The 26,917-nt window shown below is 43.8% G+C and overlaps 1 protein-coding gene across 4 annotated transcripts in view; it reads left to right on the top strand.

Annotated features, from left to right (window-relative positions):
* Window positions 1–26,917, top strand: part of LOC139410876 (immunoglobulin superfamily, member 9b) — a 47,995-nt gene that overhangs the window by 18,866 nt on the left and 2,212 nt on the right. For 3 of the 4 annotated variants that reach the window (XM_071156493.1, XM_071156492.1, XM_071156491.1), the window contains exons 4-19: window positions 8,651–8,797; window positions 9,512–9,663; window positions 9,762–9,879; window positions 12,330–12,471; window positions 16,794–16,939; window positions 17,058–17,200; window positions 17,306–17,446; window positions 17,541–17,657; window positions 17,761–17,911; window positions 18,031–18,142; window positions 18,239–18,414; window positions 18,525–18,763; window positions 19,957–20,041; window positions 20,696–20,866; window positions 22,986–23,022; window positions 23,300–26,845. In XM_071156493.1, the coding sequence (XP_071012594.1) occupies window positions 8,651–8,797; window positions 9,512–9,663; window positions 9,762–9,879; window positions 12,330–12,471; window positions 16,794–16,939; window positions 17,058–17,200; window positions 17,306–17,446; window positions 17,541–17,657; window positions 17,761–17,911; window positions 18,031–18,142; window positions 18,239–18,414; window positions 18,525–18,763; window positions 19,957–20,041; window positions 20,696–20,866; window positions 22,986–23,022; window positions 23,300–26,845 (5,623 nt within the window). Of the gene's footprint in view, window positions 1–8,650; window positions 8,798–9,511; window positions 9,664–9,761; window positions 9,880–12,329; window positions 12,472–16,793; window positions 16,940–17,057; window positions 17,201–17,305; window positions 17,447–17,540; window positions 17,658–17,760; window positions 17,912–18,030; window positions 18,143–18,238; window positions 18,415–18,524; window positions 18,764–19,956; window positions 20,042–20,695; window positions 20,867–22,985; window positions 23,023–23,299; window positions 26,901–26,917 lie in introns of all 4 variants that reach the window. The other variant, XR_011634544.1, reaches the window with a different exon arrangement.

The following is a 26,917-nucleotide window of genomic DNA, read 5'->3' as shown; positions in this document are numbered from 1 at the left end:
AATAATCACAGTAGTTGTCGAGGTTGCAGCAAGTCAGCACCTCAGGAGTAAATGTCAGTTGGCTTTTCATAGCCGAACATTAGGAGTGTCTCTAGAGAATTGAAAACAGCAGGTCTGGGACAGGTAGCACATCCGGTGAACAGGTCAGGATTCCATAGCTGCAGGCAGAACAGTTGAAACTGGAGCAGCAGCACGGCCAGGTGGACTGGGGACAGCAAGGAGTCCTCATGCCAGGTAGTCCTGAGGCATGGTCCTAGGGCTCAGGTCCTCCGAGAGAGAGAAAAAAATAGAGAAAGAGAGAATTAGAGAGAGCATACTTAAATTCACACAGGACACCGGATAAGACAGGAGAAGTACTCCAGATATAACAAACTGACGCTAGCCCCCCGACACATAAACTACTGCAGCATAAATACTGGAGGCTGAGATAGGAGGGGTCAGGAGACACTGTGGCCTCGTCCGATGATACACCCGGACAGGGCCAAACAGGAAGGATATAACCCCACCCACTTTGCCAAAGCACAGCCCCCACACCACTAGAGCGATATCTTCAACCACCAACTTACCATCCTGAGACAAGGCCGAGTATACCCCACAAAGATCAACCCAAGGGGGGGGCGCCTACCCAGACAGGAAGATCACGTCAGTGACTCAATCCACTCAAGTGACGCACCCCTCCTAGGGACGGCATGAAAGAGCATCAGTAAGCCAGTGACTCAGCCCCTGTAATAGGGTTAGAGGCAGACAATCCCAGTGGAGAGAGGGGAACCGGCCAGGCAGAGACAGCAAGGGCGGTTCGTTGCTCCAGAGCCTTTCCGTTCACCTTCACACTCCTGGGCCAGACTACACTCAATCATATTACCCACTGAAGAGATGAGTCTTCAGTAAAGACTTAAAGGTTGAGACAGAGTCTATGTCTCTCACATGGGTGGGCAGACCATTCCATAAAAATGGAGCTCTATAGGAGAAAGCCCTGTCTCCAGCTGTTTGCTTAGAAATTCTAGGGACAATTAGGAGGCCTGCGTCTTGTGACCGCAGCGTACGTGTAGGTATGTACGGCAGGAAATTCATTCCTAACAAAGACCATAATTAATTTGCCAGAATTGTACATAATTATGACATATCATTGAAGGTTGTACAATGTAACAGCAATATTTAGACTTAGGGATGCCATCCGTGAGATAAGGTTCTGTATTTCACTGAAACAATAAACGTTTTGTCGAAAATGATAGTTTCCGGATTCGACCATATTAATGACGATAGGCTCGTATTTCCGTGTATTATGTTATAATTAAGTCTATGATTTGATATTTGATAGAGGAGTCTGACTGAGCGATGGTAGGCAGCAGCAGGCTCGTAAGCATTCATTCAAACAGCACTTTCATGCGTTTGCCAGCAGCTCTTCGCTGTGCTTCAAGCATTGAGCTGTTTATGACTTCAAGCCTATCAACTCCCAAGATTAGGCTGGTGTAACCGATGTGAAATGGCTAGCTAGTTAGCAGGGTGCGCGCTAATAGCATTTTAATCGGTGACTTCACTCGCTCTGAGACCTTGAAGTAGTTGTTCCCCTTGCTCTGCAAGGGCCGCGGCTTTTGTGGAGTGATGGGTAACGATGCTTCGAGGGTGGCTGTTGTCGATGTGTTCCTGGTTCGAGCCCAGGTAGGGAGCGAGGAGAGGGATGGAAGCTATACTGTTACACTGGCAATACTAAAGTGCCTATAAGAACATTCAATAGTCAAAGGTATATAAAATACAAATGGTATAGAGAGAAATAGTCCTATAATTCCTATAATAACTACAACCTAAAACTTCTTACCTGGGAATATTGAAGACTCATGTTTAATGGAGCCACCAGCTTTCATGCTGTATGTTCTCATGTTCTGAGCAAGGAACTTAAACGTTAGCTTTTTTACATGGCACATATTGCACTGTTACTTTCTTCTCCAACACTTTGTTTTTGCATTATTTAAACCAAATTGAACATGTTTCATTATTTATTTGAGGCTAAATTGATTTTATTGATGTATTATATTAAGTTAAAATAAGTGTTCATTCAGTATTGTTGTAATTGTCATTATTACAAAAAAAACTAAAAAATTGTCAGATTAATCGGTATCTGCTTTTTTTGGTCCTCCAATAATCGATATCGGTATAGGCGTTGAAAAATCATAATCGGTCGACCTCTAACTTAGACAATACCTTTGATGATACAGTGGTAGTAATACAAGTTTAGAACATTTACAGAAAATACAGAAATGCCAGTGGTGGAGGTGTTGCTGTTTATATTCAGAGCCACATTCCTGTAAAGATTAGAGAAGATCTCATGTTAAATATTGTTGAAGTAATATGGCTACAGGTTCACCTGCCTCACCTAAAGCCCATTCTTGTGGGAAGCTGCTATAGACCACCAAGTGCTAACAGTCAGTATCTGGATAACATGTGTCAAATGCTTGATAATGGATGTGATATTGGCAGAAAGGTATATTTCTGGTTGATTTAAATATTGACTGGCTTTCATCAAGCTGCCCACTCAAGAAAAAGCTTCAAAAAGTGTAAAACTGTAACCAGTGCCAGCAACCTAGTTCAGGTTATCAGCCAACCTACCAGGGTAGTTACAAACAGCACAGGAATGAAATAATCAACATGGATTGATCACATCTTTACTAATGCTGCAGAAATGTGCTTGAAAGCATTATCCAGATCCATCGGATGTAGTGATCACAATATAGTAGCCAAAGGCTGGGCCTAATACAGTTTATAAGAGGTCATACAATACGTTTTGTAGTGATGCTTATGCTGTTGATGTAAATAATATTTGTTGGTCTGTGGTGTTTAATGAGGAGCAAACAGACGTTGCAATTGACACATTTATGAAATTGTTTTCCCCAGTTACTAATAAGCATCCACCCATAAAGAAAATGACTGTAAACACTGTTAAATCCCCATTGATTTATGAGGAATTGGAAAATTGTATGGTTGGAGGGATGAGGCAAAAGGAATGGCAAATAAGTCAGGCTACACAACCGATTGGAAAATGTACTGCATATTGAGAAATCATTTGACTAAACTGAATTAAAAGAAGAAGAAACTACACTATGAAACAAAGATAAATTACATAAAGAATGATAGTAAAAAGCTTTGGAGCGCCTTCAAATACATTTGGGGAAAAAGGCAAACTCAACTCCATCATTCATTGAATCAGATTGATTGAACCGACTGATATTTCCATCTACTTTAATGTTTTTTTTCATTGGCAAGATTAGCAAATTTAGGCATGACATTTCAGCAACAAACGCTGACAATACACATCCAAGTATATCAGACCAAATTATGAAGGACAATAATCATTTTTAAGCAACACAAACATAGGCATAGAGGCATGCATACACACACATGATAACATACGCACAATACACACACATACACCTTGATTTTGTGTTGTAGATATGTGGTAGTGGAGTATGGGCCTGAGGGCACACACTTAGTGTCTTGTGAATTCTGTAATGAATGTATTGTAATGTATTTAAAATGTTAGAATTGCCTTTATACAAATTCCATGTCTGAAATGTTCTGTATAAATAAAGCTTGATTTCATTTAAAACGAATGAGCAGAACAAATGCAGCATCTGTCAATTATTTACCAGTACTGTACATCATGTACAGAAATAAAAAGGGCTCATAAAAAAACTCACACATGCATGAACACCTGCACATGATAATTTCTAAGTCATACAGTATGTTAGTATGTCTCAAATACAGTGTCATTAAAAACAGGTATTGGTACATTGACACTTCCATGCTTTGTCACAGATTTGAATGCAGTAGACCATGGTTGACTTGTTGCTTCTAAATTGTTTGTTTTCTGATTCAGGCATGGAGGGCCATTCTGTAGTTGGCCAAGTTGGCTGGGGCTGAGGTTTGGATGTGTCACTCACTGTTGCAGTGGCTTGACCATGTGAGCAGAACGTGCTTGCTGGTGCAAGGGTTAAAACAGCCGGACAGAGAGAGAGGGACTGAGTTAACTGTAATCTATTGCTTGACAAAGAGCTATTCATAAGAGGGTTAAACTGATTAGGAGAGAGGAGGGTTGAAGAGGGAAATTTGGGGGTAAGGGAGGGGTGGGCTGTCAGGGGCTGGCCCCAGACTTATGATTGTATTCAAATCAAAACACATCCCACAATGCACCTCTGCCTGTCTCCCTTAAACACATACGGAACAGACAAAGAAAAACAAAACTGAGGCCTCTGTAAACAGAATGATCTGTCTTCCTCCATAGGTGCCGCTATTAATTGTAGCATATGAAATTCTGTATATCCCCGTGCATTACAACATGTAATTACGCAGCAGTGGGAACCACCACTGCAACAATCACATGTCCATTCCATTTCCTCCGAACAATAGAACATTATCCCAGAGATTTAACGCTGAGAGGCTGCATGGACCACAATGAACAGCATTTGCCACACAATCACTGCATCGGAAGTGTTGACTTCCATATGTGTGACAACCAGCTTGAATGGAATTATTTTGGGTAAAATTAATACGATTTTAACACCAGTTTGACTAAAGTAAGCATGGGAGCAAAGAGTGATTTTAAACACCATGCAGTACATTACAGTATATTGTATATTAAAACCCCAGGCCATGGTTACATAAAAACTGTTGTCACGAGTACAGGCAAGCCAGTTCTCTGGCAGTGCAGTGAGCGGTGCAGCTCAGAAAGAGCTGAGTGATTTTTAACCTGCCACCCACTGGGGGAGAACTTGACTCTGGCTAATGTGAAGAGGGTGGTGCGTCTTAAAGGGGAACGCTGAACTGAACGGGTGCATTAGAGTTTCCATTATGCACCCTTCACTGCACCCCAGCCAGACCTGTCAGAATAGCAGCTCGTTGTAAGGTAGACTGAAGTCGTCATGTGATATCTGGGGGTGGAAAAACAGTGAGGAGAATAGACAGGAAAAAGGAGCAGATAGTGTTTCTCTGTCTCTGTGCTCCATAGAGACTAGTGTATAGGAGGGCCTCAGGATATTGTGCTAATGCAGGCCAAGTGGGAGTAATGAATGTGTCTGCTGGAGTGTTGCAGGCTCACTGAGGTCAGTGAGGTCTCACTCATTGGTAGTAGTCGGTGGATTATTGATCCAAATTCCTTCTATAACCTCGCCATAATCTGTCATTGTATTCCTTGTAGAATGCAGCAATGAGCCGTTTAACAATTTTCATCAATACTTGGTCATCTTTGATGAGTATTCAGATCCCAATATTTTTCTTTCGAGTTGGGATGGATTGGAAATTGTCCACACCTTTAATTTGGAACATTATTTTAAATCATGTGGTAGTGACTCATCTGTCCATCTTAACAAAATAAATCATTTACAGGGCACATATTTAGTTTTTATCTTATTCTAATTTGTTTTTTATGAATGGAAGCAATTTTGCCATTTGTGACCATCCATGGCTAGACAAATAATTAAAATAAAACTGCATTTGTCACTATTGTCTGACCTTCCGATTCGAATTAAAACATGCTTTTCTCTCTCTGTCTCTCTTTTATCTCTCACACTGGGTGCGTTCATAATTTCAATCTGGAGTGCCAGAGTGCACTCAGAGTGCCCGCTGGGCGTAAATTCACACTGGAGCGCACACTGGACGCTCTGGCCGAGGAGCATGGTTGATCCGAGCGTTCTGGCCTCACAACTGCAGTCAAGTACCCAAGCTAACTGGCTAATGTTGGCTAGCTTGCTAGCTACTTCCAGACACAAATGAGAGAACACCTCACTCTGACCATTTTACTTGCCCTAGCAGAGCTGGGTAGGCTGTTTTTATGTTATCCAGAGCATTATCAAGAACTGCTGCTGACAACAATTGAATTACGCTTTTTTTGCCGACGTTTACTGACACCAGCCATATTCAATGGGTGTTGAGCGTTCGTAAATTTGTCAGTTATTCTGCGCTCTGGCACACTCAGACGAGAGTGAGTAGGTAGCCAGAGTGCATTTACGAATGCACCCACTGTCTCCATTTCCTACTGCTGAATCGGTCACAAGCCATTTACCCATTATTTAAATCCAAACATGTTTTCTTCCATGTGTAATTTTTTGAATCACAGGCACAAACCCACCCCCTGTGATTGGCCCTCCCTTCCCAGTGTTTTACCCCCGTCGCTCCCCGTTTCCACAGCAACTGAATTCAAATCCAAACTCCCAGCCCTGGGTATTCTTGGTTTCATCACTATGGTAATCTGAGAGAATTACGAGGGGTGGTGTGGGGGAGTTGCCTTCCCTTTGTAGTGATGGACAGACAGGAGGGGAGCAAGAAAGTTAAGTGTTTCATAGTCAAACTAAAAATTCCCCAGTGGTGAGCCAGTTGGAACTGCACACTCAAGGTTTTGAAAATCAACTCATATGCTGTGCACCCTCATGCTTGCATGTCAGTATTTAGATTTATTTGGCCATTGGGAATTCCTTGGTTTGTGTTTGATTCTTAATCGTTCTTAGAGGTGCTGGTAATCTTAATGAATTTAAAATGTTCCTCAGCATTTCTAGCCACAAAGGGATTAGGTGTGAGATTCTGTATGAAGTGATACACATGAAAGAGTTTTTCTCCAGTGCACTGGGTGTGGAGTTAATTCCATTGCTGTTTGGGAAAAAGTCTGTATAGGAAATAGACAGCTCAGGGAGGATCCCTCACTTTGAGATAACAGCCCATGCCTGAAGTCTTTGATACACCTGTTATCATTTCAGCACACATTTCCTTTCTTTGAGTGTCCTATCAGCTCTCCTAATAACACTGACCTGGGATCAGAGGTACCTTTTTATGTAAGCACAAACTGAGAGCCGCCCAGTAATGATTGGGTCTGTGTTGAAGCAGGTCAGACAATCATTATCTCTGCAGGCATACCTTGCCATTAACCAAAACAACAGCCCCTCTCTGGAATGTGGGGTTAATTGTGACTCATTCTAATCCCTTTTTAAACACAGTGTGGTGTTTCACCCTGAAGCCTCAAGGCTGTGGGTGCATTTTGCTTAATTAATCACAAGACGACCTCCGGCCACTGCTGTCTGAGGGGAAAACATCCTGGACAGCTGAATAGTCGCTGTTTTCCTCTGATCTTATTTGTCAAAACTTCAAAGTTGAAGTAAATTCAATAAATCTTTTCTGTCATTCAACACCCTGGTGAAATGACCTCAGGAGCTGAAGTACAAGATTGTGTCGTGAAAAGATTCAATGATGAGGGTGCAACTCCATCTCTATTCTCATGCTTATTCAATGAACAGACTAGGGGCTTTTTTTCATGAAAATAGGGGCTTTTTACACATTGTGTTGTCAATCATAGGATTTAGTGTACAAGATACCTACAGTCTTTATTCTAGATTCTGCAGGCTGTAGAATTGCATTGGTTATCTAATACAATTGCTTACTACAGAGGCTTATAAAGCCTAAGCATTTATCAGACCTCATCATATGAAGGCATTCAGTTGTACAACTGGCTAGGTATCCCCCTTTCCCTATTCCTTGTCAGAGGGTTAATTGGTTTAACTTTTTCCACCTTGAAAAATATGTATGTTTCCTGTGTTTAAAAGAGAAGGGCTTCCTCCTCTGCTCATTTATAGCTCCAAACATTATTAACTTACATTTATGAGTAACTCAGTGGGTACGTTTGTTTTGTTCTGAGGGGATGCATGAGGTTTCTCTGTGACTGCTCTGTTTATTTTAAAACTGCTTGTCTGTTGCCTGCTAAAAGCATGAGTTTTCCACTGCTTTACAATACACATCCTCCTATCATTTAACACCCTGCATTTGGGGAAAAAAAGAGTTCATTGAGAGACTGAATAAAAGGAGGGGGTGGGGAAAGACGGGTAACTTAGTACCCTGAAAACCAGGCTTCAGTCACCAGGCAACCAAAAGATCACGTTTCAAAGCCCGACAAGGAGTTGTAAGAAGTAGAAAGAAAAAGAGAGGGGCGGAGTGTGAGATAGAGATATGTGTGTTTGGAAGGAGGTGGGGGGGGGAGCACTTCATAAAGTGTCTTCCGCTTTCCACAGTTTCCCTCTCTGCCATATGCTCCTCCATGATAAACAAAAACAGGTGATACATTTCAAAACAAATCTTCAGATTCCGGTGGAATCTGGTGACATTTTGACATTGATAAGAGCTTCTCTCTTGTGTTGGTATTGGTACCAAACTGCCTTTACCCTTTTTATCTATTCTCTTCATCACTCTCCGTATTGTAAACAACAGGAAATCTAAATATGGTAAATCTTTCTCAACTAGAATCTTGCTCTGCTTGTCAAAATTGAATCATGTGTTTGTACTTCCCTATCCCAAGGTCTCTGTTTTCTCTTTAAATTACATTCTCTGTTTGCCATTTATGTCATTCCATATATTCCATTAAGCAGACCGAAAAGTCCTAAACCCTTTGGGGAATTTAAGTAATGTATAATTGATTATTTAATACTAACTCACCGAAAACTTTATGGGACAGTATAGTTGATGTCCTGAAAACCCATGAGGTTTGACTTTGCCTGTGGCCTTTTGTGACACTGGATGCCTGTGTCCTCTGCTTGGTAAGCTCACTGCCTGCATGTGCTGACTCTGCTAGTCTGGTTGTATGTTCTGACCCTGGGGGCTCTCTGTCTCTCTCTGTGCCCAGGCCGTGTGTCTCTGACCCGGGGGGCCTCGCTGCTGGTGGAGGGGCTGAGCCTGGAGGACGAGGGCTGGTTTGAGTGTCGCATCCTGCTCCTGGACTGCACCACAGATGAGTTCCGCAACGGCACCTGGACCTTCCTCTCCATCACAGGTGCAGCTCAGTGGGTCTCTGTGGCAGTCAGAGGAACTGGACCTACAGGACAAGTCATCCTCTAACTGCTCACAACCATCAGTGTTTTCCCTTTAGAATATATTCAACATCTTCAGCATGTCCCTCTCCTGTTTATCTTCATATGGAGTTTTTTTTCAGTGTATAAGTTGTTGTTGCAAAATGCTCAGTGTTTTACACAGTGCTCACGACACGTCTCGTCTCGTCTCGCCACAGGGGACGTAGACACAGTGCACGTGACCTCACCAGGATAGTGGAGGCTAAAGGGAAAACAATGTTTTGTGTTCAAGTGTTTCCCTTGTCCTGCATCCTTCTCTCCTCCTACTGTCACTCTCTCCTTCTCTCCTTTTCCTATTCTGTTTTCCCATTGCCACACACATATCAAAACACATGCTACTCCAATTTACTATCTACCTCTCATCCTCTCTTTCTTTCCATTTGTACATCTTGTCTTGTTTTCTTCCTCCCTTATGCATCAAATAGGATATCATCAGGGCAAGTATTGTGTTACATCCATGAAACGTACCTGGTTACTCAACATGTTTGGGTGATCAGAGGCCACTACTAGCTTACAGATATAGCAGTAACATAATTCATAGTTTCCCATTAGTTAACTAATTGTTACACAATAGTTAATTAACTAGCTAGATAATTGTTTTACATTTGTTTAAAGATCATCTAACTTTCCCCCTACAGCCCCACCTGTATTTATCAAGACTCCGCCTACCTTTGTGGAAGTCCTGCTAGGGGACTCCCTGACCCTCAGCTGTGGTGCCCATGGTAACCCTCGACCAACTGTTATCTGGCATAAAGATGAGGCCCCAATTGAGAATGGTGAAAACATGGTGGTATGTAGAAAAGCTTCTATTTGCTGTTGTTGGATGAAGTTGTTGGTCATGATTCAAAGCATCTGCAATCTCTTTCTCTCTCCCTCCCTCTCTCACAGGTGCTCAATGGCACCTTATCTTTGGCCCCCGTCACCAGAGAGACATCAGGAATGTATAAATGTCATGTGTCCAACTCAGAGGGGAATCTGACCCATACTACCCAGCTGCAGGTCAAAGGTCAGTCTGACTATCTTCTAACCATCTGGGAGAGGCAGGCTTCTCATAAGCCCAATCAGCTCAGTTCGCTCACCTTAAGGGTCTCCAATGTATTAACCCCTAAAGGTTCCTAAATTAGTCCTTAAAACCTTAGGTCTGGTCTAGAAGACAAACTATTTTGTTTACTAACCATTTAGTTTACGGAGTGGCTGCGGATAGGTCTTTTCTGGACCCCTCTTCCCGTCAGCTAAAGGTCCTAAAGCTTCTGCGCATGTATGGGATTCCCTACTTTACTCATAGTCTCTGCTCTACTCATAGAGAACAGGCTACTCGGATGAATGGTGGTTGTTTAATAAAGTTAGATCAAAGCTGAATCAATGTTCCTAACATTAGGAACACAAGAATTCAGTCTTTCTCACCACTGTATGTCTCTCATTGGAGAGGAGCCTGGAGAAAGGGAGAAAGAGCCTACACTGACCACACAAAGCATACTGTCTCCACCTAGTGTGCTTGCCTTTACCCTACACTTACATTTTTGCTACATAATTTCTGCAACTCCAAGATCTCAGGGTATTAGCAAGTACATACACTGAGTGTACAAAACATTAGGAATACCTTCCTAACATTAAGTTGCACCCCCTTTTGCCCTCAGAACAGCCTCAATTCGTATAATTATCTATATATATAATTATACTAATATATATATTCATTATAATATATATATATATATATATATATATATATTTTGCCATTTAGGAATGTCTTGTTCAATGTGTTTCTATGGGCTATAGTGGTAAAGGCCAAATTCAATATTTTATCAAATAATTTATACATATTTAGTTTGATACCTAAAGGTGTCCTAAAATTCAAAATCAAATAGCTAAATTATCCATGGTAGGACCTTCTTAAAACAATTCCATATGTCAGCTTACAATATTTCACCTGTAAAACTTGACCACAAAAATATGTGAGTAAATTAGAGGTAAAGAAACACGTGCACAGAACGTGATTCCGATCTTCAGCACTGGGCCACGTTCAGTAGCCAAATGTTGTTGAACATTGCAGATAGGAATGCCATGAATAGAGCCTACGTGATTCCTTGTTCAACATGTCAGAGAGGCATGTTTGCTCTACAACACATATTTCTCTCTGAACGTTCCAAAACATTGCGTCCTGCTGAATGCGTCCCTGGGGAAAAGGGTTCTTGGGGGCTGGGATAGGGGGGTTACCTACGGATCCGCAGCCTTTGCCTTTAGTTTAACAGAAAGCCAACTTAAAGAACATATGTTTTCTGGGAAAATAGTCTGGGTAGCCATTTGATTAGCTGTTCAGGAGTCTTATGGCTAGAGCGTAGAAGCTATTTATGAGCCTCTTGGACCTAGACTTGGTGCTTCGATACCTGATTTCCTGTTTGCTTATGGCGGTATACAGCTCATTGAGGTGGTATGTAGACAGCTACGAAAAATACAGATGAAAGCTCTCTTGGTAGATAGTGTGGTCTAAAGCTTATCATGAGATACTCTACCTCAGGCGAGCAAAACCTCAAGACTTTCTTAGATATCGTACACCAGCTGTTGTTTACATAAATGCATAGGCTCCCATCCCATGTCTTACCAGAGGCTGCGTTTCTGTCCTGCGATAGAGTGTATAACCCGCCAGCTGTATGTTCTTAATGTCATCGTTCAGTCACGACTCGGTGAAACATAAGATATTATAGTTTTTAATGTCCCGTTGGTAGAATAAACGTGCTTTCAGTTCGTCGCATTTATTTTCCAGCGATTGAACGTTAGCTAGCAGGACGGAAGGCATGGGAAGATTAGCCACTCGTCGCCTGATCCTCACAAGCACCCTGATCTCTTTCCGCAAAATCTGCGTTTTCTTCTCCAGCAAATAACGGGTATCTGGGCCTGGTTGGGTGTCTGTATTAAATCCCTCCCGCTCGACTTATTGAAGAACAACTCTTCGTCCAGTTTGAGGTGAGCAATCGCTGTTCTGATGTCCAGAAGCTCTTTTCGGTCATAAGAGATGGTAGCAGCAACATTATGTACAAAACAAGTTACGAACAACGCAAATAAACAAACAAAATAGCATGGTTAGTTAAAAGCCGATAAGCCTTCCCCTCCGGCGCCATTTTACTATCAGGGCCCGTATCCCCAAAGCATCTCAGAGTAGGAGTGCTGATCTAGGATCTGTCAATATAATCTTATTCATTATAATCTAAAAGGCTAAACCGATCCTAGATCAGCACTTTTACTCTGAGATGCTTTGTGGATACAGGCCCAGAGCTACTGTGACACTTCCATCTAGTGGTGTATGGTCTATAAATGCACTGTTCTTGTCACATCAAATCCTCAGCTGTTATTTGTGTCCGCATACCTGTATCATTAAGTTTATCAGTATGACTCACTTGTTTTACAACCAGAGAAAAATACATGTATGCAGTAACTTAAATTCTCCCAACTTCAAAATAGGTCCTCCACTCATCATCATCGCCCCAGAGGACACCACCCTCAACATATCCCAGGATGCAGTTCTGCAGTGCCAAGCTGAGGCCTATCCCTCCAACCTCACCTATGAGTGGTGGAAACAGGGACAGAATGTCTACCATATCGAGTGAGTTGACTTTGACACATTGTAAACACACAAACTACATTAGAAACACAAACTACAGTAGAAACACAAACTTCAACACAAACACACACAGGAATACAAACTACAGTAGAAACACAAACTACAACACAAACACACACAGAAACACAAACTACAGTAGAAACACAAACTACAACAGAAACGCACAGAAACACAAACTACAGTAGAAACACAAACTACAGAAGCTACTGGGATCAGTGGCGGTCAGTGCAGTTTAAGATGACGGAGGACAAGCTTTTTTATTTTCATAAGCATGGCCTTATTTTATTACAGCATATTGGATAACATTCATATTCCATTCACCCACTTTAATGTGACAGCGATAGGTTTAGGCTACTACAGTACATTATACTCAAATTTCCCTATATCCATCATGAGGTTGCTTCAACCTAGCCTATGAATGAAAGTTTACAATGTAGGTGCACACAGGTCGAGATATTTTCTTTTAGGTGACAGACACATGGACAGACAGCAACACATTCAATACTGCATTGCACACTCTTGCCTGCATCTAGCTGATCTAGGGTGGAATCATTAGTCCAACAGTTGCAAACAAGAGTTTCTATTGGACAAATTCTGGTATGTTTATCCCCGTTTCATTCCATTTGCTTCCGTCTAAGAAACGTTATTCAAGAGAATCGGCGGAATGAATACACACCTGATCACGTGTAAACACAGTTCACTTTCACAGCAGCCATGTTGAATTCCTTCTCGCATCTATGCTTTCTCCTCATCTCACCTTTTCCATTCCCTTGTGGACTTCAATGCACAACACATCAGCTGTATGTGACCAGGCAAAAAATAATAATCCAAGCCAAACCATATCATAACCGCCATGCACAGCCTACATTGTTGTCACCATATAAGCTAAAGCAACATCATCATCAACATAGCTAATAGAACTAATGCGTTTGTAAACCCTCTACAATCATGCAGTAACGTTACAGTGTATGGTCAGTAAGCAATTTAGCACTTACACCGGCAGGCCCCGATGGCAATAAATTAGTAAAACCAAAAGCTTACCTTGATTTGGAAGAGTTCCAGTGTTGTGTTGGATAGTTATAGCCAGCTAGCTAAAATAGCATCCCTCTGTTTGAGCAGTGTGTTTGAGTAGGCTAAACTAGCTACAGTTGTAGTCGGAAGTTTACATACACCTTAGCCAGAAACATTTAAACTCAGTTTTTCACAATTCCTGACATTTGATCCTTGTAAAATTCCCTGTCTTAGGTCAGTTAGGATCACCACTTTATTTTAAGAATGTGAAATGTCAGAATAAAAGTAGAGAGAATGATTTATTTAAGCTTTTATTTCTTTCATCACATTCCCAGTGGGTCAGAAGTTTACATACACTCATTTAGTATTTGGTAGCATTGCCCTTTAAATTGTTTAACTTGGGTCAAATGTTTCTGGTAGCCTTCCACAAGCTTCCCACAATAAGTTGGGTGAATTTTGGCCCATTCCTCCTGACAGAGCTGGTGTAACTGAGTCAGGTTTGTAGGCCTCCTTTTTCAGTTCTGCCCACAAATGTTCAATAGGATTGAGGTCAGGGCTTTGTGATGGCCACTCCAATACATTGACGTTGTTGTTCTTAAGCCATTTTGCCACAACTTTGGAAGTATGCTTGGGGTCATTGTCCATTTGGAAGACCCATTTGCGACCAAGCTTTAACTTCCTGAATGATCTTGAGATGTTGCTTCAATATATCCACATAATTTTCCTGCCTCATGATGCCATCTATTTTCTGAAGTGCACTAGTCCCTCCTGCAACAAAGCAACCCCACAACATGATGCTGCCACCCCCATGCTTCACAGTTGGGATGGTGTTCTTCGGCTTGCAAGCGTACCCCTTTTTCCTCCAAACATAACGATGGTCATTATGGCCAAACAGTTCTATTTTAGTTACATCAGACCAGAGGACAATTCTTGAAAAAATACTATCTTTGTCCCCATGTGCAGTTGCAAACCGTAGTCTGGCTTTTTTTATGGCGGTTTTGGAGCAGTGGCTTCTTTCTTGCTGAGCGGCATTTCAGGTTATGTCGATATAGGACTGGTTCCTCCAGCATCTTCACAAGGTCCTTTGCTGTTGTTCTGGGATTGATTTGCACTTTTCGCACCAACGTATGTTCATCTCTAGGAGACAGAACATGTCTCCTTCCTGAGCGGTATGACGGCTGTGTGGTCCCATGGTGTTTATACTTGCGTACTATTGTTTGTACAGATGAACATGGTACCTTCAGGCATTTGGAAATTGCTCCCAAGGATGAACTAGACTTGTTGAGGTATACAATTTTTCTTTCTGAGGTCCTGGCTGATTTCTTTTGATTTTCACATGATGTCAAGCAAAGAGTCACTGAGTTTGAAGGTCGGCCTTGAAATACATCCACAGGTACACCTCCAATTGACTCAAATGCAGGTACACCTCCAATTGACTCAAATGATGTCAATTAGCCTATCAGAAGCTTCTAAAGTCATGACATAATTTTCTGGAATTTTCCAAGCTGTTTAAAGGCACAGTCAACACTTAGAGTATGTAAACTTCTGACCCACTGGAATTGTGATACAGTATAAGTGAAATAATCTGTCTGTAAATAATTGTTGGAAAAATGACTTGTGTCATGCACAAAGTAGATGTCGTAACCGACTTGCCAAAACTATAGTTTGTTATCAAGAAATTTGTGGAGTGGTTGAAAGACAAGTTTTAATGACCTAAGTGTATGTACACTTCCGACTTCAACTGTAGCTGCATTTGCTAGCTAAATCTGTCTCTCTATCTCTTTCTTGCTTCTTTATTTTTGGAATAAATTAATTTGTTCAAAACTGTTCAACTATTGTCTTTCTCTCTCATTGATTCAACTAATCACCACATTTTATGCACTGCAGTGCTAGCTAGCTGTAGCTAATGCTTTCTGTACTAGATTAATTTTCTGATCCTTTGATTGGGTGGACAATATTCCAGTTCATGCTGCAAGAGCTCTGATAGGATGGAGGATGTCCTCCGCAAGATATAATTACTGTGTATGTCTATGGAATGGGGTGAGAACCATGAGCCTCCTAGGTTTTGTATTGAAGTCAATGTACCCAGAGGAGGACAGAAGCTAGCTGTCCTCCGACTACGGTGGTCGCTACTGTAACGATGTTCGCTGAGAGTCGGGAAGCAAGTTTAGGGAGTGAGTGTTGTAATAAATAAACACAACATAATACAAAACATGAACAATGCACAGCCATAAAACTGAAACAGAAGCAATTATGCCTGGGGAAGGGGAGTGACATATATAGGGCAGGTAATCAAGGAGATGATGGAGTCCAGGTGAGTGTCATATTGCGCTAATGCGCTTAGCGATGGTGACAGGTGTGCGCCTTAACGAGCAGCCTGGTGACCTAGAGGCCAGAGAGGGAGCACACGTGACAGTACCCCCTACCCGACACGTGGCTCCAGCCGCAGGACGCTGACCAAGATGACGATCCCGGGATCAGGAGCGGACTGGTCACCTCTGCTAAGGCGTGGGAACCTGTCGATCCAGCTGAGGTGCAGGAGCATGGCGACCTAGAGCATACGTGACAGTAGTCCCCTCCCCGGCGCGTTCGGCTCCAGCCGCAGCCACCACGACGATCCCGGGGATCAGGAGTGAACCGGTCGCCTCCGCTGAGGCGCAGAAATCTGACGAACCAGCTGAGGAGTGTGAGCCTGATGAGCTGGCTGAGACCTCCCCGGTTGCCTCGGTCCTGACACCCGGACCCGACATCACCTCCAACACAAAAACAAAAAAACTCCCTGATGCTTCCCTTTGGTGAGGTGTCATTCTGTATGATGTTCGTGTCGTGTTCTTGGTTTTGTTGTTTTATTAAAACGTTTCACCTGCACTTGCTTCCGACTCACCGTCTCATTATTACAGCTACCCTACAGAGTGCTGTTGAGGCTACTGTAAACCTTCATTGCAAAACAGTGTATTTTAATAAACTATTTAATGACATTTGAATATATTTAGTATAGCTTTATCTAAAACGGATGGTCCTCCTCTTCCTTCTCTGAGGAGCCTCCACTGACTGGGATATGTGAGAAGCATACTGTCTTATGATGTGTATCTATGTTTCCAAGCCCATTGCATTGATTCTATGTAATCTCACAAAGCGTTTGCCTCTACAATACAAGTTAATTTGATTGTTAGTGAGTCAATTATATACCAGTAGTAGCATTGTGACCACAGGTAATTCTTAGACAATGGAGCATATTGCAACTAAGAAGACACTCAAGGCCAGGTTGTGATGTGTGTGTGTTTTGTTCTCAGCTATCTCAAGACCCGTGTGAAGATCTTAGTGGACGGAACACTCCTCATCCCTAGTCTTGTCCCAGAGGACACTGGGATTTACACCTGTACACCAACCAATGGGTTGATGACCCCACCCTCTGCCTCAGCACACCTCAAAGTAAAACGTAAGAATTGTGGTTGACTATGGCTACTGTATGCATGTCTTGATTTCCTGGCCTGTGTGTTATATTCCATCTCTGGGAGAGTGACTTACTGTATATATATTTCCTTTGTCTCTCTTAGACCCTGCTCGGGTGGGCCGGATGCCCAGGGAAACGTATCTACCTACGGGCATGAGGGGAGTCATCTTCTGCCCAGTCCAGGCTGAGCCCCCCATGCTCTTTGTCAACTGGACCAAAGATGGGAACAATTTAAACCTTGACAATGTAGGTATTCACACTGGGAAACATGAATCCTAATACATAGAATATATGTAATTGATCTATGTTGTATTTCATGTTTGTTTTCTCCTTATGTCTATGTCTGCTCAGGTCCCTGGCTGGAAGATGAACTCTGAGGGCTCAGTGTTTATAGCCACAGCCAATGACGATGCAGTGGGCATGTACACCTGTACTGCCTATAACAGCTATGGAACCATGGGCCAGTCTGAACCCACTAAGGTTATCCTGCAGGTAAGGCTGGTCTCCAGGCCTCTGTTCCCTGGTCATAGAAAACCCTGCTGCCTGTGGGTCTGGTATGGACTTAAAACTGTCTTTCCCTCCGCAGGATCCGCCCTCATTCTCTGTGTCCCCTCGTGCTGAGTACCTGCAGGAGGTGGGCCGGGAGCTAGTCATCCCATGTGAGGCAGATGGAGACCCCTCTCCCAATATCACCTGGAGCAAGGTGAGATGTCCCTAATAGACACAGCTGATGGAACCCCAGAGAGCATAGCCCTCTCTCTCTGTCTGTTTACGCTCATCTCTGTTGTTGCTCTCTCAACTCATAGGTTGGTCCCACTCCTCGCTCCACATACACTGTGCTGTCCAATGGCTCCCTCCTCCTGAAGCCTCTCAGGAAAGACCACCAGGGGGGCTGGGAGTGCCTTGCCACCAACCGCGTGGCCACTGTCAACACTGGCACTGTGGTCTTGGTTCTGGGTGAGTTGACCTCTGCATGGAGTAACATGGCAAGACATGCCATTCTGTAGTACATTGGTAAACAGGGTATACCGTTCCACTGGTGTATGCCAAATTGCCCTCCTCATCTTCCCCCCCAGGCACCAGCCCTCATGCTGCCTCATTCGTGTCAGTAAGCACCGGGATGAACCAAGCCAATGTGTCCTGGGAACCTGGATTTGATGGAGGATACACCCAGAAGTTTACTATCTGGTTAGTAATTAATCTCAATGTTTATTTGAATGACACTGGCCTATCTCTTCTTTGTTATGGTTTTTAAATCTCTGAGTCCCTCCCTCTTGGCCCCAGGGTTAAGCAGGCTTCCAGAGGGAAACATGAGTGGGCATCTCTCCCAGTGCCCACGTCCAAGTTCCACCTTTTGGTGACAGGGCTGCTGGCTGGCACCAGCTACCAGTTCAGTGTCCTGCCTCAGAACAAACTGGGCTCTGGGCCCTTCAGTGAAATCATCTCTGTCAGGACGCAGGGTCAGTACAAGTTTTAACTGACAAAGCACTCTTTCATTTATCTGTATTGGACACTGATCAACATTTTTTTGTATGTACAAGTATGATCTTATCCTGTCTCTCCTCCACAGCCCTACCAACAGATCCACCCACAGTGGTCACCACTCTACCAACTATCGACCCTCCCTCGTTCCTGTCAGCCAATCAGACGGTGCTTGGGATTGTTCTACAGTGGTATGCTCCTGAGTCTCAGGCCACATCCCTCACTGGGTATGTCCTCCAGGCTCGGAGGAACAGAGGCCAATGGGTCATTCTCAACAGCGCTGTGAAGGCCAACCAGAGTGAACTACTCGTACAAGGATTACTGAGGGTGAGAGGCAATTATAATTTTGGACCTTGGCAAAATGAATGAAGACACTAACTATTAGATAAATGAGGTGCAATGAAAAGTACTTTAAAGTACATTAACTGTAATCTGAAGACGATGACTTGCAAGCTTTAATGTGTTTTCAGATACAGTGCCTTGCAAAAGTATTCACCCCCCGTGGGGTTTTTCCTATTTTGTTTCATTACAACCTGTAATGTAAATTGATTTTATTTGGATTTCATGTAATGGACATGTACAGATCAGGGTTAGGTTATAAAAAATATCCGAAACTTTGAACATCCCACGGAGCACCATTAAATCCATTATTAAAAAATGGAAAGAATATGGCACCACAATAAACCTGCCAAGAGAGATCCACGCACCAAAACTCACGGACCAGGCAAGGAGGGCATTAATCAGAGAGGCAACAAAGAGATCAAAGATAACCCTGAAGGAGCTGCAAAGCTCCACAGCTGAGATTGGAGTATCTGTCCGTAGAACCACTTTAAGCATTTGTCCGTAGAACCAATTTAAGCTGTACACTCCACAGAGCTTGGCTTTATGGAAGAGTGGCCAGAAAAAAAGTGATTGCTTAAAGAAAAAAATAAGCAAACACATTTGGTGTGGGAGACTCCCCAAACATATGGAAGAAGGTACTCTGGTCAGATGAGACCAAAATTGAGCTCTTTGGCCATCAAGGAAAATGCTATGTCGGGCGCAAACCCAACACCTCTCATCACCCTGAGAACACCATCCCCACAGTGAAGCATGGTGGTGGCAGCATCATGCTGTGGGGATGTTTTTAATCGGCAGGGACTGGGAAACTGGTCAGAATTAAAGGAATACTGGGAATTTCTTGAGGGAAACCTGTTTCAGTCTTCCAGAGATTTGAGACTGGGGTGGAGGTTCACCTTCCTGCAGGACAATGACCCTAAGCATACTGCTAAAGCAACACTCGAATGGTTTAAGGGGAAACGTTTAAATGTCTTGGAATTGCCTAATCAAAGCCCAGATCTCAATCCAATCTGTGGTATGACTTAAAGATTGCTGTACACCAGCGGAACCCATCCAACTTTTAATTCCAGGTTGTAAGGCAACAAAATAGGAAAAATACCAAAGGGGGTGAATACTTTCACAAGCCACTGTATGTTGCCCAGAATTGTGTTTATTGAACACGTGTCCTTCTCCCCTCTCAGGACTGCATTTATGATCTGAGATTGGTGTCTCGCAGTAACAAGCTACTGAGTGAGCCCAGTGAGTCTGTCAATGTGAACACCACAGGTTAGTATCATTACTGTACAGCCAACCCTGATCAACTGTATTATAGAAACACTGGTTATGTTATAAAGTTAAGACTATCATGACACAAGGCAAGACCTAGATGCAGACACAGGAGGCAGATGGTTGGAGTCTTACAATATTTAGTAATCCAATAGGGTAAGGCAAGAGAATGGTCATGGACAGGCAAAAGGGTCAAAACCAGTTCAAAAGGTAAAAAAAGTTACCAAAGGGCAGGCAGAATCAAGGTCAGGGCAGGCAAGATGATCAGGCAGGGGTCAAAACCGGGAAGACTATCAAAAAGAGAATCGCACAAGGAGAACGGGAAAAACATGCTGGTTGACTTGACTAACATACAAGACAAACTGGCACAGAGAGACAGGAAACACAGGGATAAATACACTGGGGAAAATAAGCGACACCTGGAGGGGGTGGAGACAATCACAGAAACAGGTGAAACAGATCAGGGCGTGACAAAGACTAAACAGCTCTAAACATTATGTAACAGTTATATCAATTGTGCTTGGTGATAGTCATGACTCTTGACAGTAGTCATTATGTTGATACATGTATTACGCTGATTGTTAGCCAAAAGCATGGCTGTCTCTACGGTGTTGTTAGTGCATTACTAACACACTGTGCCTGGTGTGGTTGCAGGCATGGAGATGTACCCTGTCTGGCCAGGCTTCCTGGAGTTTGTCCCTGAGCCCTTATTGGCTGGTGTGTTGGGTGGAGTGTGCTTCCTGTTCCTGGCAATCATCCTCTCCTTGGTGACAGTCTGTGTTATGAGTCACAGAAGAGCCCATCATCGCAGGAAGAGGAGAGATGGTAAAGACTGCTTTATCCTAACATTCCCCTGATACTAAAAGAGAAAGAATTTCAAGCGTTCTATCCATTGAAGTGTTTTATGAGAGGTTATCTTTAAATGGGCACTCTGCAGTTGAAACAATAACAAAGGAATGGAAAGCTGAAAGATGGGCCTGGAGAAATGTTACCACTCATAGAAATAGCTATTGATGCAATGTACTGACCATCCAAGATATCAAAATGATAGTTTTAAGCATATTGTCAGGGAATCCCATGTTAACAAACATTGGAGTAAAACAAGCTTTTATTTTGGATTCTGATTGAGTTGAGCTGAGCTCATGAGGCATACATGTACAGTACCAGTCAAAAGTTTTGACATACCTACTCATTCAAGGGTTTTTCTTTATTTTTTACTTGTTTCTACATTATAGAATAATAGTGAAGACATCAAACCTATGAAATAACACATATGGAATCATGTGGTAACCAAAAAAAGTGTTAAACAAATCAAAACATATTTTAGATTTAGATTCTTCAAAGTACATGTCTTGATGATAGCTTTACACACGCTTGGCATTCTCTCAACCAGCTTCACCTGGAATGCTTTCCCAACAGTATTGAAGGAGTTCCCACATATGCTGAGCACTTGTTGCCTGCTTTTCCTTCACTCTGCAGTTTAACTCATCCAAAACCATCTCAATTGGGTTGAGGTCAGGTGATTGTGGAGGCCAGGTGATCTGATGAGGCATTTCATCACTCTCCTTCTTGGTCAAATAGCCCTTATACAGCCTGGAGGTGTGTTGGGTCATTGCCCTGTTGAAAAACAAATGATAGTCCCACTAAGCGCAAACCAGAAGGGATGGCGTATCGCTGCAGAATGCTGTGGTAGCCATGCTGGTTAAGTGTGCCTTGAATTCTAAATAAATCACAGACAGTGTCACCAGCAAAGCACGCCCACACCATCACACCTCCTCCATGCTTCATGGTGGGAACATTCAGAGATCATCCTTTCACCTACTCTGCGTCTCACAAAGACACGGTGGTGGGAACCAAAAATATCAAATTTCGACTCATCAGACCAAAGGACAGATTTCCACTGGTCTTATGTCCATTGCTGGTATTTCTTGGACCAAACAAGTAATTTATTCTTATTGGTGTCCTTTAGTAGTGGTTTCTTTTCAGCAATTCAACCATGAAGGCCTGATTCACCCACTCTCCGCTGAACAGTTGATGGTGAGATGTGTCTGTTACTTGAACTCTGTGAAGCATTTATTTGGGCTTCAATTTCTGAGGCTGGTAACTCTAATGAACTTATCCTCTGCAGCACAGGGAACTCTGGGTCTTCCTTTCCTGTGGCGGTCCTCATGAGTGCCAGTTCCATCTTCACGCTTAATGGTTTTTTGCGACTGCACTTGAAGAACCTTTCAAAGTTTTTGAAGTTTTACGTATTGGCTGACCTTCATGTTTCTATTTTCTTATTTGAGCTGTTCTTGCCATAATATGGACTTGGCCTTTTACCAAATAGGGCTATCTTCTGTATACCATCCCTACCTTGTCACAATACAACTAATTGGCTCAAACACACTAAGGAAAGAAATTCCACAAATTAACTTTAAATAAGGCACACCTGTTAATTGAATTGTATTCCAGTTGACTACCTCATGAAGCTGGTTGAAATAATGCCAAGAGTGTGCAAAGCTGTCATCAAGGCAAAGGGTGACTACTTTGAAGAATCTCAAATATAACATATATTTTGATTTTTGTAACACTTTTTTGATTACTACATGATTCTATATGTGTTATTTCATAGTTTTGATGTCTTCACTATTATTCTTCAATGTGGAAAATAGTAAAAAAAATAACCCTTTTATGAGTCAGGGTGTCCTAACTTTTGACTGGTACTGTGTATAAGTTATATTCTTCAAGAATCAATGTGTATATATAATTAATTTATGTCCAAAAACAGATGTAGCAACTAAAGTATTTTCAAAGCCTATTAAGCTGGATTTCCAAAGCCTTGAGAGCTGGTCCAAAGCCTGGTTCCTTTTCATGTAATTGCATGTTAATCTATTTCAGTTGACAGCATTTTTGTTTATTTTATATGTGCCATTGTTTGACCTCCTTGTTCTCCCTCCTCCAGATCTCCCCTCTGCTTTCCAGAAGAGTCCTTCTCCAGAGTAAGTGCCCATCCATACCAGCATATTTCCCTCATTGCATTGGCTGCATTCTAACCAACCCATTTTCCATTCTTATGTGCCCTTTTTAAAGAATCATTGCATATTAATGTGTGTTTATCTGCTTCTCATAACAAAAGGCATAGCAATTTTAGCCACTGAATGCATCCTTACATATTGTTATTTTAAGCTTGAGACAATAATGTAATATTGCACTATCCTGTCTTATTCTGTTCAACTGAACTCATCACTTCTCCTATGACTCTCCTCTCTTCCTCAGAGCTCGCTCGCCTTCTGACAGCCCTGACAGCGTTCTGAAGATAAAGCTGTGTCCTCCCCTGTCTTTCTTCCCCAACTCCTCATCTTCCCAGTCTGACCGTTCCTCCTTTGATAAAGGCAGCCGTGGAGAGTACCAGGACCAGCGTAGTCAGCTCCTGTCCAGCTCCTCTCCCCCACCCCACTACACCATCTTTGAGAGCCACCTGGGGGGTAATGCCCCCTCACCCTCTGCGCTGGAGTCCATCTCAAGAGGCCCAGATGGACGTTTCATTGTCCAGCCCCTGCTAGAGGGGTCTACTCTTTCCAACATGAAGAAAAACGTGAAAACAGTCTTCCTACAAACCAAAACCAATGGGGGAGATAGCGGCACAGGGAGCAATCAGACATCTTTCAAAGACTCTCCAAAGTCCAGCAGTCTGGGCTCTGAGAGGGGAGAGAGAAAGGACTCCTACCTTACAGTGGAAGTTACAGACCTCAGCAAGCCCCCTGCTTCCCCGGGTAGAGTGAGGGCCATGGCCAGGAACTTCTCCCGTCACGGCTGCTTCCACTCTGATGACGATCAGGGCATCTCAGAGGCTCTGCTGGAGAGAGACAGCTTCTACTCCGACAGCAGTGAGAAGAGAGCCTGTGACTCCCTGAAAAGATACCATGCTGGGCACCCAGAGGACATCTTCCCCAGCCTGGGCAGGAGAGCCAGACAGCTGGAGAGGGACAGGCATCACCAAGCAGGCTACCATACCATGGAGAGAGAGAGCCAGCTGACCAACGCCAGCACACTGGTCTCACAGATTGATACAAGTGACCAAGAGCGGGATAACCTCAGCAAGTGTCTGCAGTTGGCCAAAGAGAGGGAGGAGATGGAGAGGGAGCTGGAGAACTATACCGCCAGCCAGAGGGCAAGGGAGCGGGAGAAAGAGGAAAGGCAGCCTGAAAAGGCAGAAAGCCCTAACAGGGAACTAGATAGTTCAGGGGCTGAGGATCCTATATGGAAGCCACAAAACATTACCTTACGTCCCAAAGCCCACCGGGCTTCCGGGCAGACCCATCAGCTGTTGGACTATAGGAGGGCCTGCTACTTTGGGAACACGAGCAGCCCAATGGACCGGCTCCCTTCCTCCTACATCCAATGGGACATCAGCCCAGTCACCTCTATCAACAGCCTTATCCCAGTGCAGAGCCCCTTAGAAAGCACGACACCAAGGGTCCAACATCCTCACCAAGGTCACATTGGGTCGGCCATGAAGGACTCGCTACCTGAAGACTGCTCATGCTCCCCAGCCACTCAATGCACCACTCTATCTCTGCTCTCCCCTACAACAGAAAGCCCACCTATTGGTCAAGGAACAGCCAGAAGCAGAGCCAGGTCGAGGAATCCTGACAGAACTGTAGAAAGAGAGCAGGACACGTATCGTAGAAGCTCTATGGTTGAGGAAGGCTGGAGGGGAAAGAAGCAACCAGGGGGAGGTGCCTTAAAACTAAGATCGTCCTTTGCTTGTGGTACACAGCATCTGGAGCCAGCAGCTGAAAGTGTGAGATCTGTTTCAGCAGATCGAGTAAGGGCCACAAGTCCTGTTCAGCCTTACCCAGGCACTGCATCATATAGTCTGTCTGAGAAAACAGAGACAATAGATGGCCTAAGGGAGAGAGTAAATCAGAGTCCTTCTAGTTATTCTACTTTACCCTATGAGCTCCACAAAGCAGGGGCCAAAGGGAAAGTGATAGATGATAAGATTGGGAATGACCCTCGGAGTTCACTGTTATACCCTGAGCAGGAGAGAGAGTGTGTCAGGACACACTCCAGAAGGAGTGATAGGGCGCTTTTTAGTGACAGCCCCAGTCACATTTCCCACTTAACTCTTCTGGAAGAGTGTGATAGTGACCAGTCCCAGTTCTCTGTTGCCAGAGTCTCAGAGTCTTTCAAGAACAAGCAGACAAACCAGGCTCCCAAAATGTCGCCACTGCAGACAAGTGCAATTCTGGAGTATTTGAGCCTCCCGGGTTTCATTGAGATGAGTGTGGATGACTCTGGGGATGAATCTGAACTCACAGTCACTACTTGCCAAAGCGTAGAGCCACAGACAGAGACTTCTCTGGAAGGTAAGCCAGACGTGGTTCCAAAAGACTGGGCAGTTCATGTGCAGGAGAACCTTGAGACAAGTTCATGCCCAAAAAAAGTTTCTTTTTTAGAAAACAGACACTCTGTTGGTCAAGCAGGAACTTCAGAAGCAGTTGAGAAGCCAGCCTACAGATACTCTCTGCAAGTGGAAGCAAGAGATTTAAGCCACAAAGCTGGGATTCCAGACTGGTCAAAAAAACAATCACCTGGTTCAGAACTCACAGGGAGTTATCATCACAACCATGAGCAGTCGCAACCACTGATTAGTCAAAAGACCACAGCCTCAGAGAGACAACTATCGAGAAGGGGTTTAAGTCCAGTCAAGACGTTGGTTAGTGCAGATAAAAGCATGGCAGACGTTGTGTCAAAACAACCTGACACTTTTGCCGGTAAACCAGAGTCATATTCAGAACAAGCCCAAAGACTTCATTCTCAGGGCAACAGGACTAATAAAATAGCCTCTAAGATCCATCAGCCCCGTGCACCATTCATGAAGAAATCTCTGAGCATCGGCCCCTGCAGAACACTCTCAGGCATGGGACAGCCTCGTCCATTTCTGAAGAAGTCCATCAGCTTAGGGTCACAGAAATGGGAGCATTTTGAAAGCCCAAGGACTTATGTCTCAGAGAAATGTTACTGGGATAAGTTCCCAAACTCAGACGTCCAGGTCAAGTCCTATAGTTTAGGACGCACCCCTGCATCCTCCTTCTCCAGGCCAGGCCCCTTGTGGCAAGAAGGTGTCCCTTTTAGACGGCCGAGTGAAAGCAGCTTGGAAAGGGCTAGGTATGCTGAAAGATCCCTGGAGAGGCCTCGGTATGACAGATCCCTATCCAGTTCTTCCTATACCTACCTAAGCTCCTCCATGTACCCGCCAAGCCAACCCCCTGGCTCTGCTAGACGAGACCTATCTGATCTGCGTAGACAGGCCAGTGCTTATCCTGATGCATCCAGGTCACCTATCACATATCAGGATGCCCTGAGGTCTGTACAGCACATATATGTCCCTATGGATTTCTCAATACCCCAGTACCCACCCAGACCAGACAAGTACCCACCCAGACCAGGCATGAGGGGGGACTACCCCAGGCCGATAGAGTCCAAGAGGGGCCCACTGAGGCCCAACCTGCCCCGGATGTATAGCTGGCCCTCACCCTACAATGGTGGCCCTTTCCCACCCAGAGATGTAGACAGTCATAGACAAGCAGAGAGAAGGATGGGTAAGGGGGCAGGGGCAGAGGTGGAGATGAGCGATAACAGGGAAGGAGGGAGGGCCAGTTATGCTAGTCAGAGCAGTGGGAGAGGTAGCGTTGGCCTCCTTCGCCAGTCCCTCTCTATCACTCCCACCCTTCTCAGCTCCCCAGAGACAACCGAGGAAAGTGAGACACAGAGACACAGAGCCGAGATGGATCTACTTGAGCGGAGAAAGAAAAGGTGAAACTACCGCACCAGTCCAACATCACACAGATTTCTTCACAGCCCAAAAAATGTAGGATATTGCAAATA

Source organism: Oncorhynchus clarkii, chromosome 6 (genome assembly GCF_045791955.1).
Source record: "Oncorhynchus clarkii lewisi isolate Uvic-CL-2024 chromosome 6, UVic_Ocla_1.0, whole genome shotgun sequence".
Taxonomy (NCBI): Eukaryota; Metazoa; Chordata; class Actinopteri; order Salmoniformes; family Salmonidae; genus Oncorhynchus; species Oncorhynchus clarkii.
The sequence above is the reverse complement of the archived record's forward strand: the minus strand, read 5'-3'. Positions and strand labels throughout refer to the sequence as shown.